The 17,269-nt window shown below is 32.4% G+C and overlaps 3 protein-coding genes and 1 long non-coding RNA gene across 4 annotated transcripts; 3 read left to right on the top strand and 1 right to left on the bottom strand.

The window, feature by feature from the left end:
* The first annotated feature begins 1,549 nt into the window (after positions 1–1,549).
* Positions 1,550–1,900, top strand: LOC120161086. The gene has a single exon (XM_039171370.1). The coding sequence runs from the start codon at positions 1,550–1,552 to the stop codon at positions 1,898–1,900; it is 351 nt and encodes a 116-aa protein (XP_039027301.1).
* A 4,658-nt stretch (positions 1,901–6,558) lies between these two features.
* On the bottom strand, positions 6,559–15,662 carry LOC120161288. Its single transcript, XR_005519471.1, has 4 exons — positions 15,536–15,662; positions 14,714–14,720; positions 11,445–11,450; positions 6,559–6,571 (listed from the first exon to the last, which is right to left on the bottom strand). It is a non-coding gene; the product is annotated as an uncharacterized LOC120161288 (long non-coding RNA).
* Positions 7,652–10,391, top strand: LOC120161287. The gene is made up of 4 exons (XM_039171563.1): positions 7,652–7,796; positions 8,260–8,975; positions 9,908–10,046; positions 10,292–10,391. Exons 2-4 carry the CDS (start codon positions 8,414–8,416, stop codon positions 10,365–10,367), a joined length of 777 nt encoding a protein of 258 aa, XP_039027494.1. The 5' UTR covers positions 7,652–7,796; positions 8,260–8,413; the 3' UTR covers positions 10,368–10,391.
* LOC120161286 (probable glycerol-3-phosphate acyltransferase 2) lies at positions 14,790–16,458 on the top strand. Its single transcript, XM_039171562.1, has 2 exons — positions 14,790–15,364; positions 15,553–16,458. Exons 1-2 carry the CDS (start codon positions 14,837–14,839, stop codon positions 16,435–16,437), a joined length of 1,413 nt encoding a protein of 470 aa, XP_039027493.1. The 5' UTR covers positions 14,790–14,836; the 3' UTR covers positions 16,438–16,458.
* Positions 16,459–17,269: the final 811 nt, after the last annotated feature.

Below are 17,269 nucleotides of genomic sequence, written 5' to 3'. Positions count from 1 at the left end.
ATTTCTTAAGTGAATCTTTTTGAAATGAGTTTTCATGGGCATTATTGATCTGGTACTCGTAACAAACCATTCTTCAAATAATAAATAAATAATATGATAATTTTTATGCAGTGCTCTCATGGAAACAATTTTTTTTAATATTTTCTAAACAATTTTTAGGTGTTATTTACATATATAAAGAATGAGTATTATTCAAATAATGTTGTCAAAGTTCTATGGTTAGAAAATGTAGTATTTATAAGTCGTGAATTTAATCCTTATATTTTAATTTCAAATTCTAAAATACTACCTTGACCCTAATAATATAGAGAAAATATAATTAATTTGTATGACTAAAAATTATCAAATTGAAGAATAATAACTAGATCTACAATTAGTGTATAACATAGAAACTAATAAAAGAATTCAATTTAACAGATTTTCTAGATACTGTTTGAATTAAAGTCGAAATACCAAAATTTAAAAGTTTCAAAACTATAAACAATTAAAGTAAAATGAAAATACTAAATTTAAAATTTATATATAATATGAATACTACCCATAAAATTAATATAACTCTTGCAATTTTTCATGGAAGGAAATCTAGAAATTTTATATTTACTATAATTAAATTGTAAAATTTCAAAGTCGAGATACAATTTAACGATTTTATTAGATTAAACTTATGCAAATTTTGATGGGCCAAGGCCCTGGAAACCCACTGGTGCGCCTCTAATTGGGCATATGGGGACCAATGTAATATATAGGTAACTGTTTTTCAAAGGAATTAGATAATCCTTCGAGTAAATAGACACAGAGGAAATCAAGAAAGGATTTTCAGTTTTCTGACGAAGTATTGGTGGTTTTATTTTTACAGATGATTGTTAAAATAAATTTATATAATTATATATTTAATTTTTATCACTTACATCTATCTATTTTTAGAGAAAAATATTTTTTTAAAATCTAACCTAGATTACATGGAGTTAAGGTCACATAGTTAAATTTGACAATATTTATTGTTAAAGATTATTTTATTAGTAAAAATAAAAAAATGAAGTGTTGTACTTGAGTTTGTTGCCACACAATAGTATTTTACCAATAAGTCAAATCTAATGTTGAGTTAAGATTGACAACATATTATATATAACTTAGATCATAGTTAATAGACTATTAATATAACAATTTATAACATTTTCTATTTTAATAATATATATTAATATAATAATGTATGTTTATTTAATAATATATAATAAATTATCAATGTAATTAATAATATTTATTATTTTATTAAAAATATTGTTTAATATATAAAATATATGTACTAATATTTTTAATAAACATTAGTTACTTATTAAAACATTAGTAACCAAGCTGCTAACCCATCGCTGCCTGATTTGATTACTTGGCAACCTCCCTCCCAGGGCTGGATCTGTCTCAATACAGACGCTGCAGTTTCTCGTATCTCAGGCTTTGGCTATATAGGTGGCTGTTTCCGTGATCTTGAAGGTCGTCGTATCCTCTCATTTTCGAAGAGTCTGGGTATCTCCAATGTCCTTAATTCCGAATTATGAGAGTTTTTGAAGGATTACACCTTGTTTGGGACCAAGGTTTTGAACGTGTTGTTATCCAAAGTGACAATGAAGAGGCGATAAAGCTTCTCTCGCCACCGTCCTCTATAAGCCCCTATCACATTGTTCGTGCAATTGCCTCCCTCGACAGAGCTTGGATGCTCGATTTCCAACTTATCCGACGTGAAGCTAACATAGTTGCTGATTTTATGGCTAAACTCAAAGTTCATTCCAAGGGTTGCTTAGCTATTTTCATGGATCCTCCTCCTGGCTTGCCTAGTTTGCTCCAGAGAGACGTGGATGCAACCCCCCTCCACCAAATGTTCTGGCTTTTGTCTCTCTTTTCCTAAAAAAAAAAAAATACTTGATCGATATCATTTAAATAGTTAAATAATTTAGGTGATAAAATCTTTCTTATAATATGGTGAGTATACATGTACTTCACCCTGATTTTTATCTGTGTGTTTTTCAAAAAAAAAAACTTTCATGTTTCTGGAGCCGCATTAATAGCGTCAAGGGTGGGGGTTGATTGTTGTCCCACGTCTGATTTGCGAAAGAAAATATTAAAAAGATAAGATGTAAATTTCAATATTTACTAAGTTTTCTGGTGGGGAACTAAAAGATAATCATTTACTATTCAAGATTTGTAACCCCTTAGACCGATGCAGATAGCCCGATCTGATATGGGGTGTCACATTAGGGCCACCGGAAAAATAACGGAAAATTTAAAACTTTTATTAGACATGTAAAATCATAAAATCATTTATGAATACAAAATAAAATTTATCAGTATTCTAAATTAAAACATATTTTCAAACCCGGATATAAAAACAAAATACAAATTACATGCCCCCTAATCACATGTACAATACTCTGCAAGTAACGCCGGAAGAACTCCCTTAGTGATGTCGATAGATGCACTGATACAATTCTTTTAACCTGCAATGGTGAGTAATAGAGTGAGCTTCGAAAAGCTCAGTAATACAGAGCTACCAGATGATGCTATAGTACATGCAGATAAATGGAAAGCCATATAATTTCCTTATTGAATCAGACGTATACCGATTTTTTGGATAATCTGGGATTCCACTGGTAGTTCATCGAATATAAGCCATGAATATATTAGTTCATAGGAAGCATTCCTAGTATCACGTTTTCAGGAGATCGACTAGGATGTCTAGTGTGTTCCAACAATACAATAAAATCATAATAGGTACATTAATCAAATGATAGTTCCGTAAATCTCACAAGTCATACTGTAGTGGAGCTTTTTAAACTCATAGTTTAAAACCATCGTATAAAGATTTAACCTAAAGGAACATCTTAGAGCCTGAGAGCCTACCCAATAAAGTTTCGGGGCCACAGGGCCTACCTAAGAAAACATCTTAGGGCCGTAGGGCCTACCCGAGAATGATCTCAGGGCCACAGAGCATACCTAAGAGTCACATTAGGCCCATAAAAATTCAGCTTGATCATAATTGTACTTTACAAATCAATATCTCCAAGATACAATTGCACCGTGACATAATTTCCATAAATCCATAAAACATCACCATTAATCAGTGCATCGATAAAACAGTAATCATAGATTTCAGTGTACCACATATTAAAACAAATAAAACAATTAAGTAATACATAGGGAACACACTAGAGAATCTAAGTATTTTCAGAGGCATTTTGTAGTTATCAGTATGGATAACATGAAACTTGTGCAATCTGATCGGATTCCAGGAACGAGGTCTTATTGAAGAGAATCGATTATTAACCGATCTAATCAGACATTTAAGGTTGATACTTTAGAATTCCACTATAATTCATGTGCATCGGGAAAATGTTCAGGAACATTTATACAGAATAATTCTAGATTCAGATTTACTGAGAGTGATTTCATTATCCAAACAATCAGGGGTATTCAGAAATATACTTGGAATTCATAGGATTTCAGCCCAATTGAACCAAATGGGGTATTCATAATATTTTCCTTCTGCGTTACTTGCGTGTTCAGACATGACCGAAGTGATTTGAGATGAAAATGTAGAAACGAAGATTCAAGACATTTACAATTTATGTCGATCGATCGGATTATCAAACAACTCGAGTTACACAACTCTCAGACTAATGCATGCCGACAAGTCCATTCAATGCCCTTCCAAGGTATTCACTCTTTAATACTAACAATTCTTGTCCATTGATCACCTTTAGAATCATCACCAAATAGATCTTAAGGAGACGAACTGATATTTTAATGGTCTTTATTTCATTTCCATGTTTTAAATATATCAGGAAATACATGCGTACTTGATTCATGGTTTATGACCCATAAAGACAATTCATCATGTAAGTTCAACAGTGTTTTCATACTCATCCAATCACCTATTTAATCCTCATTCATAGAGGTTATTTAGTTCGTTTAGCAATCAAGTCTATCCCGATTACTTCAGAGTTTTTCTTTCAATTCAATTTAGTCATATAATAGAGTCATTCTGGTATTCGTGGTTGATTTGTCTCACGAATATACACTTCTTAGTACCGAATGCGCTCTAGAGTTGAGCTGAGCCAAGTACTTCCAGAATTATCATCGATCCAAACTTGAGAAGACGAACACGCATTCAAGTGATATCTATGACATTCAGGTATTGACATAACTGTAGGGTTGATCCACTCACTTAAATTATGTTTCATTACTTTTAAGGGTAATACAACACCTATGTTTATTTGAATTCCTTAATTAACCCAAGACATTTACTTAGTCTAGATCATAAAGGCATTTTGCTCATTTTGGTACTCAACGTTATTCCAGTCATTTCAAAGCTTGAGGATACCCAATAATTCTTGGGCTTAGTGATATTCTTAGGTCATTTCCATTCCAGGGGTATTTTGGTCTTTTTTAAAAATCCAGGGTATTTCAATCATTTCCTTCCGTCCATCTTATTGTTTAATTCAAACGTATCATCATTTCCAGACCTTTTGAACAATTCTGACAAAAGAGTATCATCGATAATTTATTCTTAACTTGGAGATTTTCAGGTCAACTGCCTTCTCAGAAGTTACAAACAAGTTATTAGGAATTTTTCTGTACAAAGATAGGATTTTAACAATTAAATCCGTAATTTATTGAGTTAAGTACGAATCCTCAAAGAACTTTCTCATTCAGGATCAACTCGGACTATTTTTACCTCTCAAGGGCATTTTCGTAATTTCTTAACCAGATAATTCCGGTATTAATTCTTAATGAAAATAATTATAATTTAGAGATCCTATGGTTAATTGTTTTCTCAAACATTCTCTTATTTTGAAATGATTCCTTAACAGACTTCTAGTATATTATACAAACCTTCTTGGGGTTAAAAATCGGTTATCTAAAATTTGTACGCAAAACTAACATTTTTTATGCACATCTTTAGTTTTATCATATCAATATGTCTTTTCAGAGTTATTAATCAACTTCCAGGGACAATTCTTGTCATTTTGCAACATAAGGGTATTTTTGTAATTTTACCAAACTGGAGTATTCTCATAATTTCTCATTCAAGTACATTTAACATTTAACATTTCATGATATAAATTATAAGTTACATATTCAGGCTTGATTCCTTTATTACTAATCACAAAACTTGTAATTTAATTCCAAATGTCCTCCAATTTCTTATATTAATCGTCTGAATCATACTCAGTTACCGAATTTTACCGTATTCGGATCGATTGTAGAAATTAATTAACTACACAAATGAGACCAAATATTATTTTATTCATGCATTGACCATTATCAACATGTTCCATAAAGCATAAAGAGGTATTAATGTATTACCTCGATTTTCGTACCATACAGATCGACTATATAAATTATATTCAAACGCCCTCGATCTTTAATTCAACTTCCAATAATTCCTCAAATACATAATAATAGAAATTTTATCAAAAACGGGGCTTAATTTCGAAAAATTGATCGAATCGGATGATAAATCAGTGAAAAATAGCTTATCGGGTTCGAATTTGGCGAAACGGACTCAGGACATTGAAAAACGTCATGATAGGTATACCCAAAAAAGTTAACGGCCGGTCAACACCGGTCAAAGTTCTGGTCAACGACAGTCAACGATTAACAGTCAACGGTCAACGGGTCGGGTCGGACCGGTTTGTTTTTTTCTGTCCACACGCGCAGACCTTCCCCACGCACGTGGGGCGCGTACGGTGTCGAGGGGTCCAAAAAATCTCGGAACAATTTCTAAAAAATATTTTAATGCATTTTGAGACACTTACCAAGTTCGGTTCACAATTTTGAACGGCGGAAAGCTCGTTTCTGAAACTTCGGAAACTTTGACTTCCTATCCCTCCACGCGCCGACGACGACAGAGACACGGAGGACACCGGTAAACTTGGAATGATACAAGGAACATGATGGTGCGGGAGGTGTCGAAAACGGATGATCGGATCGATCTGAATCGACGAAAAACTAAAAGAAATTGAGTTAAAACCGACGATACTTCCAATTGAAATTTACGACGAACGACGCCGATTCACGATGAAAGGTTTGAGGGATTTTGTTCATCGATCGACAACGAACACGATGGTGGTTTTGGTTAGTCGAACGGTGGCCGAACGATGCATAGATCGGAGTTCAAAGTGGGTTGAGGGGACACGGAAAGTTTATAATTCTCTCTTAAAGAAAAATAGATAAATTCAAGACTGAGTCACTGAATTTCTTACACTTTCTAAAATAGTTTGTCAACTTCAAAATTTTACAATTTAATCCTCAATTTATTCTAAAATACCACTTTAAATTTAATACTTTATAAATCCTAAAATTTAGCCTCTAATTTAGGGTGTTACAAGATTCATTAATTTGCTATATTTCTGTCCTTGGGAGTTAGCATATGAACAGACCGTTGTTTTTATGTACTTTCCACTACTACCATTTGATATTTCATTGGGAAAAACTGTACCAATTAATGAAATAGTGCTATTTTTGTGCCTAGTGAAGAAAATTCGTCATAGTAACAAGGAAAATTTTGGATATGAAGCTGAAAGTAGAATGGTTAGCCTAGGGCTTTTAAGTAAAGAAAAATAACAGTACAGTTACCCTTAAGCTGCAATTAATTCGTAGGATATCAAAGGGTGATTAGGAAATTCACATAAAAACAAGAGCCAAGGGGATTCAATAATGATAAGAGCATTAGGCAGGTAATAGCTATCGAGATGAGAGGATATCGCACAAAGTAACGATGCCAAAGGTTAAGCATCTACTTTTTGCTTGGTTCATCTGAAACAACATATAGCAACAGTGTCTTGCTGTTTCTGCAACTCAAATAAATTCAACTCTTTCAGCTTATTTCATTGAAACCCAAAATTTCATATAGATTGCTAAAAATAAAATCATTTGGATATTAAATGTACAATTAACGAGTTGAAAAATGATATGCAAGACGGAAAACCAACACTAATTACGCATAATATTATTGGGGACCAATGACATAATAAAGCAGAATCAAAAGATGGCAGCATTTGATTTGTACTCAAGAAATGCTCCACTGCATTTAATTTTGATACGAATTTGATTGTTGTTGAACTCGATTTGATACTAAAAATTTAAATGCAAACTTAAATTTATCAAGTTTAATTTGAACTCAAAATAAAAAATTATAGTTTAAATAAATTCAAAAATCAATTAATAGGAGCCCACCTAAGCCTTGAAATATATTTTAAACAGATGCCATGAATCTTCTTTTATCCCTCTCTAGTTGGTGTCCATTTTCTGCTGAATGGATTCATATAAAAATGAAAGGCAATTGATAAACATATGCCATGGATCTCGAGACCATTAATTGATTGATGATGTCTCTAATTCTAATAATTGGATTTCTTAATTAATTTTTTTTCCTTTTTGAATAGTCAAATAAAAAAACTGAGGATGGTTACTTATTCCACCGCCAACTGCCTGTTACCAGCCCCGTTGTACCCGACACGTTCATACACAGATGTCTTGTTATCGCAAATCGGCATACGAAGACAAAACCAACAACTCTTAACTTTGTTATCTGGTTTTAATGGTTTCAATTTCAGTGGTTTACCATTTTTATAAAAATTCCTTTTTTTTTTTGTTTCTTTTCGAAATATAAAAGCCACTTTCTTTTAAAAAGTTATTAGTTAATCGTACGAATAGAGATAAGGTTTGACGAAATCAAGGAAGGATTCTCAGTTTACGGTTCTTGCAGACATCGAATTAAGCTGTTTTTGGTTTCACTCAAGGTACATTCCATTTTCTCCTCTGATTTTCTTATTGCTACATTCTCTGCTTTCCCTATGAAGTTGGCGGCGGCTTATTTTCCCCTGTTTTCTGGGCTTTTATCTTAAAGGGTATAAATCTCTGGGTTTATTCGTTTTCATTTCTTTTGTTTATCTATTTCTTGAGCTGCATTATAACATAGAGACTGGGAGCTGATTGCCCCACATCGGATTGCCTAGAAAATTACCCAGGAAAAAAAAAACAAATTTCAAGCTTTACTGAGTTTCTGGGGGAGTTAAAATGATAATCATTTTTTGAAGTCCTTTAATCATTTAGTTTGCTCCTTCGGGTATTGGGCGTTGAAACTTTAATCATTCACGGCTCCTAAATTTGCAATCTTTTTGTACTTCGAGTTAGCATTTGAATAGACCTTTGTTTTTATCTACTTTCCACTACTGATATTCGACATTTCATTGAAAAATGCAGGATTTAAAGCTTCAAACTTTAGCTGGACTCACCCTGTATGATATTTCTTAGAAGTGGTGGGGTTAATTCATGTAGTCAGTGACTGAATATATGTTTAGCAGTAGTGGGGAACATAATTATCTTAGGTTAAGGAGGAATTAAAGGTTTATTTTGTATGGATCCCTTGCTTACAAGAGAAAGAGATATTGAAGTAGATCTTGAAAGTGGTGGGACTACCAGTGAAGATGAAAAAACAAAAGATGATGTTTCATCGAGTTTACAAACAAAGAGAACTCTCAGTGGAGTTTGGAGTGATCTTTGGAGCTTCGATAGAATAGTCAAGGGTGAAAGTTGCATAAACTCATGTAGTAGTACTTTGAGTTTTGGTGCAGTCGCTGGTGAGAATGCGGAATTCTTGACGGACAAGAATTCGGAAGGAGAAGAGAATCAGGAGCTCCTGACATTGGCGGAGAAGAACTTAAGAGAAGTGAAGTGCAAGATGACAAACTCTAGGAAACCTCCCAAACCACCACGGCCTCCGAAAGGTCCGTTGTTGGATGCTGCAGACAAGAAGTTGGTGAGGGAGATTGCTGAACTTGCCATGATAAAACGTGCTAGGATGAAACAGATTAAAACAATGAAGAGGATGAAGAAAGAAAAGGCATCATCATCATCAAGCACTAGCCTTTATGCTATGGTCATCACGGTTCTCTTTTGCTTTGTCATACTCTTTCAAGGTATTTGACATCTTTTGAGTTCAGAGAAAGGACCCTAAAGAAGAATTATTCTAATCCTTTTAGATAAATATTTGACTCCTATCCTAGTTACTGGTCTAAATCTCATGGACTTCACAGTACCAATATGGGAAATAACAAGACCCCTCAGTTTATTTGTTTTGAATTTGAATAATCTGCCGTTTCATTTCCCAGCTTTCCTAGCATACATTTCCAGGTCATTGTTTCCAGTTACCAGAAAGATTTAGCTTGCTGAATAAGCTTAATTTGTGTTGTTACATAGATCATCCTTCTTAACTTTGTTGATGAGCTACCTCTGCTTCAACCATGACTTTTCTTATGACATTGTATTACAATTTCAACTTCTCCAAGATTTCCAAAGTACTGCAAAATCATCCGTAAAATAAAGCACATTACAAATTCTAATTTCCTTTTACTTGGAATAAGCCTTCACTAGAAAAAACAGAAAGCAAAAATGCTTAGAAAGAGTTGTAAAAAGGATATCTGAATGAAATAAAGTAGTATTCTTTTCAATTTAGAGTTCTTAAGCAGTGAATGGAGTGTTATTATTTTGCATTTTAGATTGAAAGAAATTGTTAATGAGTTAACATTTCTTAAGGTTGTCTTCTTGTAGTTATTGACTTGCTTAGTCACCAATTCTTGTAGCTGTTATTGATAAGCTTGGAATTTTGAGTCCTAGACAAAGTATAGTTTCATTAATAATGCTTTTGCAGTATTTGTTTTGAATGTTTCGTGATAATAGGAAGAAGCACGCTTTCAGCTCAAATCGGTGCCCCGAAGATTGTTTGCTTCTCGTTCCTCTATTTTCTTTATCAGCCAATTGCTCAATGTTGTCTTCCCCTTCTTTGTATCCAAAATTTAAGGTCTATGAAACTGCAATTTCTTGGATCTGTCTGACATTGCTTTGCTCGTAGGTTTATGTTCGAGACACAGTGCAAGTGTAATGTTAGAGGGGTCTTCTGCACCTGCAGTTGGCTCAAGTGAAGGCTTGATTTCTGTTCAGTTTTACAAGAGCTTTCCAATGACCAGAAATCGCGACAACGAGCTTCCCAGGTACAGATTACTTCCACTTTCTCTTCATTCCTAAAATATACTTTTCTGTATTGGATAAATAACTCGTTCCAAATATCAGTTAAAAGACTGATTTACATTAAATAGTGATGAATGGTGATTAAGTTTGTATTGAATAGTAGTAATGGATGAGAGCTTGACCCTTAAAAGAAATTCATATCTGTTGTACACGGTGATTCGTAAAATGTAATGATTGATTTTCCGAACGTTACTTGTAAACGATGCAGCTTGTTAGAACATCAGGTTTCTGGTATGATTATTGGGAAGAAATCGGGAAAGTTAACCGCCAACGCCAAAAAATAGCCTGCCGAAGTTGCTAATGTCGTGTTTTGTGTGGTCGTGTACAATCGGTTTGCCTGGTCTAATCTAAACAAAATTTTGATTAGAGATTTCTGTATACATGAATTGAATGCCGAGCTCCAGTTGTTCAGTTTCGTTCGTAGTATTAGTAATTTAATCCATCACCCCTAATGGGTGCGACGTTTTCTGGTGCCTCGGTAATTTTTATAGGTATACAGTTGACGGATACCTAATAGTTTATATATAATAATGATTATTATTGTAGATCATTTTCTTAAAGTAAAAATAATTATTACATAATCTTCCATCTAAGTTATGGTAAAACCAATTTTAAAAATGTGAAACGAACAATATTGAAGTATAAATGTGCACAGTAAAAAAAACTTATTTATTAAAGTTTATCCAATATTCTGTAAAGAACAGGAATTATTTTATGAATAATGTAAAAAATATAAAATTAGAAAATCAAACAGCGATAGATAGAATTCAATTAGACTTAGTTGGTACGTTACATCATAACATGGTACCACAAAAAAAAAACCCAAATAGATGAGAGGCATTTTAGATTTTTATTTTGCCGAAGAAATAAATAAGATGTTCTGAGACTAATTTTAAAAAGAAAAAATAAAATTAAAAAATGAAACATATCAAAATAGGAAGGTATGGAGAGATGGAAGGACATGCAATGGAAACCAGACACTATGTTATAGAGCTAGATTTATTAGTAAATATTTAGATCAAAAATTAGAAATTGCGAACAAACTAAAAAAAATATTATTTTAACAATTTTAAACACTAAGTAATTAGATTAAATAAATTTAAATTTTAATAAAAAATATTTTTTTGAATCTATTCAACTTTTGTCCATCCCTAATTACTTTTTTTTATTATGCGTTTATTTTATTTATTTATTTATATAAATATTTTTCTCTGGTAAATTTAATTTCACATAATTTTCTATATAGTAAAAAGTAAAAAAAAAAGTTGACTAAGCTTATAGTGTGCTCATTTAGGAGTGTTTAATGAGTTAAGTAGTTCACGTGAGTTGTTCGAACTTAATTTGGTCAAATCTCGACCAACGTTTGACTTGGGTTAATTCCACTCGAACTAGAGCTCGACTCGTTATCTTAACGAAGTAAGTCGAGTAAGGTCTAATTTAACTCGATAAGTTCGCAAACAATTTGTTATATTTTTTTAATATATTTTTTAGTATTTATCTTATTATTTCATTAAAAAAAGTCTAGTTAATAATTATTAATTTGGTAATAGATAACAAGAAATATGCTAAATTATTAATTAATAATTACGACTAATTTATTATTTTTAATAAACAATAAAAAGATATTAAACTATTATTTAATAATGATCAATTTATTAATTTTTAATTTACTAGATTTTACACATTTAAAAAACAAAATAAAATTTTTGAAGAGCTTAATAAGTAATTATTCTAGTCGAGCAACAACTTTTTTAATAAGCACGAGTCGAGTAAAACTTTATCAAACAACGAGTCAATTCGAGTAACAATTTTTTTTAACGAGCATGGGTCGAGTACCATTTAGCTCATGATCAACTTGCTTGATAATGACCCTTATGCTCATTACTATGTGGTGTAGAAAATCGAAGGAGAATTTGATTTTTATTGTTACTCTAATACAATGTTAATTCCACGGCAAATATGGTTAAGGAATAGTAGTAGACTAATGACCGGTAGAAATTAAACTTGATTTCTTTAATAAAAAATTAAATGCATGTTCGTTTAATTAATTAAACACGAGTTTGATTGAATTCATAAACTCACTTCATTAAATAGGAGAGTTATTAATATTAATGTTTAAGTTAGGATGAATGTAAGTCCTACAAATACATAATATAGTGCACATTACAATAAAAGGGAAAAAATAAAAGAGAAGTCTTTCTCAATAAAGATTGTTTAATTATATTTCTTCTCATTTCTTATTTTGAGAGAATTTATATAAAAAGTATATAAATTCTCTCAAAATAAGAAATGAGAAGAAATATAATTAAACAACTTTTATTGAGAAATACTTCTCTTTTATTTTCTATACATTGTAATGTGCACTATATTACGTATTTATAGGACTTACATTCATCATAACTTAAACTTAAACATTAATATTAATAACTCTCCTATTTAATGAAGTGAGTTTATAAACTCAATTAAACTCGCGTGTTTAATTAATTAAACGAACATGCATTTAATTTTTTATTAAAGAAATCAAGTTTAATTTCCAACAATGACAACAAGATACCAGGAAGTATTTTGCAAAGAAAGTGTTAATATTTTTTAATATTTTATAAATAATTTTTAAATTTTATTTTTTATATTTATAATTTATAATTTTATAACTTTTTTATTTTTGTAATTTTCACTTATTTTTTTGTTTTTTTAATATTTTATGAATATTTTAATTATTATTTTTTCTAAAAAATTAAACAAACCTTGTGACTTTAAATAAAAATTAATTATGCCCTTAAATCCATACAAAAGCCAATTATGCACTTAAAGTCGGTTAAAAAATCAATTCAATCATCCTACTATTTCATCATTAGAGATGGGCACTGGATCTGAACTAACGGGTTTCAACCTAACCTGATCCTTTTGGGTTGATTTTTTTTAAAATTTAGTTTGGGTCAGGTCATAAAAAGTTTATAATGAAAAATATCGACCTGACATGGCCTAAAAATAATATAATTATACCATAGATATTTAGGGATAATTACAATAATATATCTATGTATTATTTTTTAATTTAATCATTTTTATTGAATAAAAGTAATGTTTTTATAAATATATTTGTTTCTTGTTAGATTCAGGTTTTATCTAAAAAAGGCGGGTCGAGTTCGGGTCGGATGAAGTCATCATATATTTGAGTCAGGTTAGGTTTAGGGTGGAAGATCCATATCTTTTGGGTCGGATTGGGTTAGTTGGAAACCCGACCCAATCTGACTCATGCCCATCCCTATTCATCATTCACACATGAACTATCACGTTAGCATATTAGACCGTCACATTAGTATTATTAACTGTTACATCAGCATAATAAATTGTCATATTAGCATGATAGATCGCCACATCAACACTGTAATAGTCAATGTTGGTTAAAGATAGAATTGATGCAATTAAAGGTTATAGATAAAATTGTTTATTTAGTTTTATTTCAGGGGTAAAATATACACTTAATCCCTTTTTTTATAATTCTATATACTTTTAAGAAATTTTTTACATATTTTAAAAACTTTATATATTTATTTTCATTTTAAATTAGTTTTAAATAGTTTTTTAGTTTTTTTATAATTATAGTTAAAAATTGTAAAATAAATAAATACTAATAAATTGTTATTTTGGCCAATGTTTATGGGTTAATTAGAAATTAACCCATTTTGTTAGCATAAGACTATCCAACCGCAAAAAGTCAATGAGACCATCTTCTGCCCAACCACCTTATTGAATATTGATGACTGGTTACGGAATAATCTTGCATTGTGTATTTAGTTGGATGGAAATTACTATTCTCTTCTTTGATTTGGAAACTCATCAATGATTTCATCAGTCTTTGTTTTCTTTTTTTAAACGTAATTTATACTTCGTTAAAAAAATTCATAACTGGATAAAATTCGATCAAGATAACTGAAGGGAAAATGAGTACTCGGAATTTTAATTAATTAACATATGAAAGATTTAATCTTAGCCTTTACTGGGCCACGTATTTTGAGAATTACAAACTCCCATCCACTGATCATCCCAAAAAAAGTAGCATAAACGACGTCAAATTAAATGATCCTATGACTTCGAATGTCTCCAAATTTAAACTGATTGAGCTCAAACTGAAAATAGTTTGTTATCTTTAATTCCTGCAATTTCTTAACTACGAACAAAAAACAGAACATAAATTAAATGAGTTTACCGTGAAGTTAATAAAGTGACAGATGGCATGATAAAATTATCGATCTCCACAAAATTTCAGTTGATTTTTTTTTATAATGATGTTCCTGTACTAGTTCATAGTCTTGTTGACAATGATACCTTTGGCTCCTATTGTGTGACTATTCCCTATAAAACTCAAGATATGAGCCCCTCTTATAGTTAAAAAAAGGGTGTAGTATATATCAACTATAGCTTGTTTTGTTGAATCTCTAATTTAATAAAACAATATCATATAGTTAGAAACCATTTGTATTCTTTACCTAAAAAAAAAAAAAAGCCGTTCATCGCATGGCATACATATATTTGATCCTTATTCAATCTTCGCAACTCGACTTTCTGTAGTGAGTCGTAATCGTGCTGTTTTATATCAGTGGGGCAATAGGTAAAAGTAAGTACGTACATCTTCACTAAACCACACCTTTTATTGGACCCCAAAAAATGGCTAAGATTTTCTCCACAGAAATGCTGACGTAAAATATTACACCACAAGTACCCTTCTTTTGCTCACAGATCAAACCAAACTATGGTAGTTTTTAGTGTAGAAGAAGCTTTGTTGAAATCCTCGTCATTGTTCCCTTACTTCATGCTCGTGGCCTTCGAAGCCGGAGGGTTGTTCAGGGCTTTTCTTCTCTTGGCCATATACCCATTTCTATACCTCGTTAGTGAAGAGATGGGGTTGGAGATAATGGTATTCGTTTGCTTCTTTGGGGTAAAGACAAAGAGTTTCAGAGTGGGAAGTGCTGTTTTGCCCAAGTTTTTCTTGGAGGATGTAGCGTTGGAAACGCTGGAGATGTTGAAGAAAGGAGGTGAAAATGTGGGTTTCAGTAATATTCCTCGAGTGATGATCGAGAGCTTCTTGAAGGATTATCTGGGGATTGATTGTATCGTCGGTAGAGAGATGAAGGTGTTTTGTGGATACTTCTTGGGTGTCATGGAAGAAAAGAAAAGAAGCAATGATGCTTTGGAGACGATAATTAGAAGCCAAGAAGATCTGGTTGCCATCAGTAGCTTCAAGGAATCACTTCAATATCACTTGTCTTCTCATTGCATTGTAACTTCTTTTGACATTCTTCTACACGTTCCTTTTCTCATTGAACTGCATTTTCGGTTGCCTGTTGTTAGTTTATAATATAATACTAAATTACGGTTGCGGTATTACGGTGATTTTAAAAAATATTACTATTCAATGTTACACGGCATTATGACTGTAATTTAATACTACTGCATTTGGTGCAACAGGAAATTTACCTGGTGAGAAGAGCCGACAAGAGAAGCTGGCAACACGTACCGAGAGAGGAATACATGAAACCACTGATTTTCCACGATGGAAGACTGGCTTTCAGGCCAACACCATTAGCCACACTCGCCATGTTCATGTGGCTCCCCTTCGGCTTCACCCTTTCAATCATCCGAGTCATTACTGCTTTGATGCTTCCTCATAGGCTCTCCGTCCCAATATTAGCCTACACCGGGTTCCGCCTCTCCTTTTCGTCCGATCCGTCGCTCGAAAACGTAAACATCAATCGGAAAACCAAAGGCGGCCGGCTCTACGTTTGCAACCATAGAACACTGCTGGATCCACTCTACCTTTCGTTTTCATTACAGAAGGATCTCACAGCCGTTAGTTACAGCTTAAGCAGGGTGTCGGAGCTGTTAGCGCCGATCAAAACCGTGAGACTGACCAGGGATCGTGATCGAGATGGAACCATGATGGGAAAGCTATTAAACCAAGGGGACCTAGTTGTGTGCCCCGAAGGAACCACGTGTAGGGAGCCTTATCTCTTGAGGTTCAGCCCTTTGTTTGCTGAGATGAGCGATAATATAGTCCCGGTTGCCATGGACAGCCACGTTAGCATGTTCTACGGCACAACGGCTGGTGGCTTGAAATGCTTGGACCCACTGTTCTTCACCATGAACCCACGTCCCAGCTACAAAGTACAGGTCCTTGCTGGTGTGTCCGGCGTGACATCTTGTGTCGGTGATAGTGACAGATCGAGGTTCGATGTGGCTAACCATGTTCAGAGTGAGATTGGGAAGGCTCTGGGTTTTGGTTGCACCAGGCTTACCAGAAGAGACAAGTACTTGATCTTGGTGGGTAATGAAGGAATAGTTAATAAACCCTAAGGAATTTATTAGCTTGTTCCTTGCCCTGTACCATTAATATCTATGTTGGTCTAGGACCTACTTTATATTTCATTGTAAGTTGCAGCATAAACATTTTTTTTGTATTTACCAAAAAAATAAACATAATATTTTGGCCGTATAAGATGTATATTTGATTCACACTTTTATTTAATCATTTTCTTTTCTATTTTTTTCATAAATTAAAATAACATCACAATGCATTTTTTACAAATATAAATTTATTTTATCTTATTTCTTTTATAAACCTTAACAATTACTTAATTAGTATGACTTGAAAGACAACTTGAATTTACTATCGGTTATAAAATTTAATTTTTTTTATATTTATTATTGATTTAGTAACTATGCCCACTTTAAAATTTCATATCGTAAATATATAATAATTCACAACTCAAGAAAATTAATGAATGGCTATTATATAAATAATATTCCAAAGAGAGATTGGGACATCGCAAAGAATTATAGCTTGGAAATATGTATTATATATAATTATTTCTTTTGCATGTTATGGTTGTCTCTCATTGAAACACATCTCAGAAAATTATAATATCTCGTTGATAGTGGTCTGTCATATAGTTTCATCTTTCCAACCACCAATTGGGTCATAATACTGAAAATCGAACTTTAAGTCAAATTGTGACAGATCACATATGTACATTAACAAACAGATTTTTTCAAGATATAATGTATGTGGTCTCAACATAACCGTACATGGCTTCTTATTGGTCAGGATCCAGTCTCTGACTTCACGATCGCTAAGCTAGTTCTCATGAGAAAGCTCAGCTCGATAATTTAATATAATTGTCAAATA

Source organism: Hibiscus syriacus, unplaced genomic scaffold, assembly GCF_006381635.1.
Source record: "Hibiscus syriacus cultivar Baekdansim isolate YM2019G1 unplaced genomic scaffold, ASM638163v2 tig00111398_pilon, whole genome shotgun sequence".
NCBI classification, from domain to species: domain Eukaryota; kingdom Viridiplantae; phylum Streptophyta; class Magnoliopsida; order Malvales; family Malvaceae; genus Hibiscus; species Hibiscus syriacus.
The sequence above is the reverse complement of the archived record's forward strand: the minus strand, read 5'-3'. Positions and strand labels throughout refer to the sequence as shown.

Excerpts from the sequence above, each read along its gene's own strand:
- LOC120161086 (XM_039171370.1), top strand. The coding sequence starts at position 1,550 with ATGAGAGTTTTTGAAGGATTACACCTTGTTTGGGACCAAGGTTTTGAA.
- LOC120161287 (XM_039171563.1), top strand. The coding sequence starts at position 8,414 with ATGGATCCCTTGCTTACAAGAGAAAGAGATATTGAAGTAGATCTTGAA. Across the intron at positions 8,976-9,907 it reads CTTTGTCATACTCTTTCAAG|GTTTATGTTCGAGACACAGT; the intron begins GTATTTGACATC and ends CTTTGCTCGTAG. Across the intron at positions 10,047-10,291 it reads CGCGACAACGAGCTTCCCAG|CTTGTTAGAACATCAGGTTT; the intron begins GTACAGATTACT and ends TAAACGATGCAG.
- LOC120161286 (XM_039171562.1), top strand. The coding sequence starts at position 14,837 with ATGGTAGTTTTTAGTGTAGAAGAAGCTTTGTTGAAATCCTCGTCATTG. Across the intron at positions 15,365-15,552 it reads ACTTGTCTTCTCATTGCATT|GAAATTTACCTGGTGAGAAG; the intron begins GTAACTTCTTTT and ends TTGGTGCAACAG.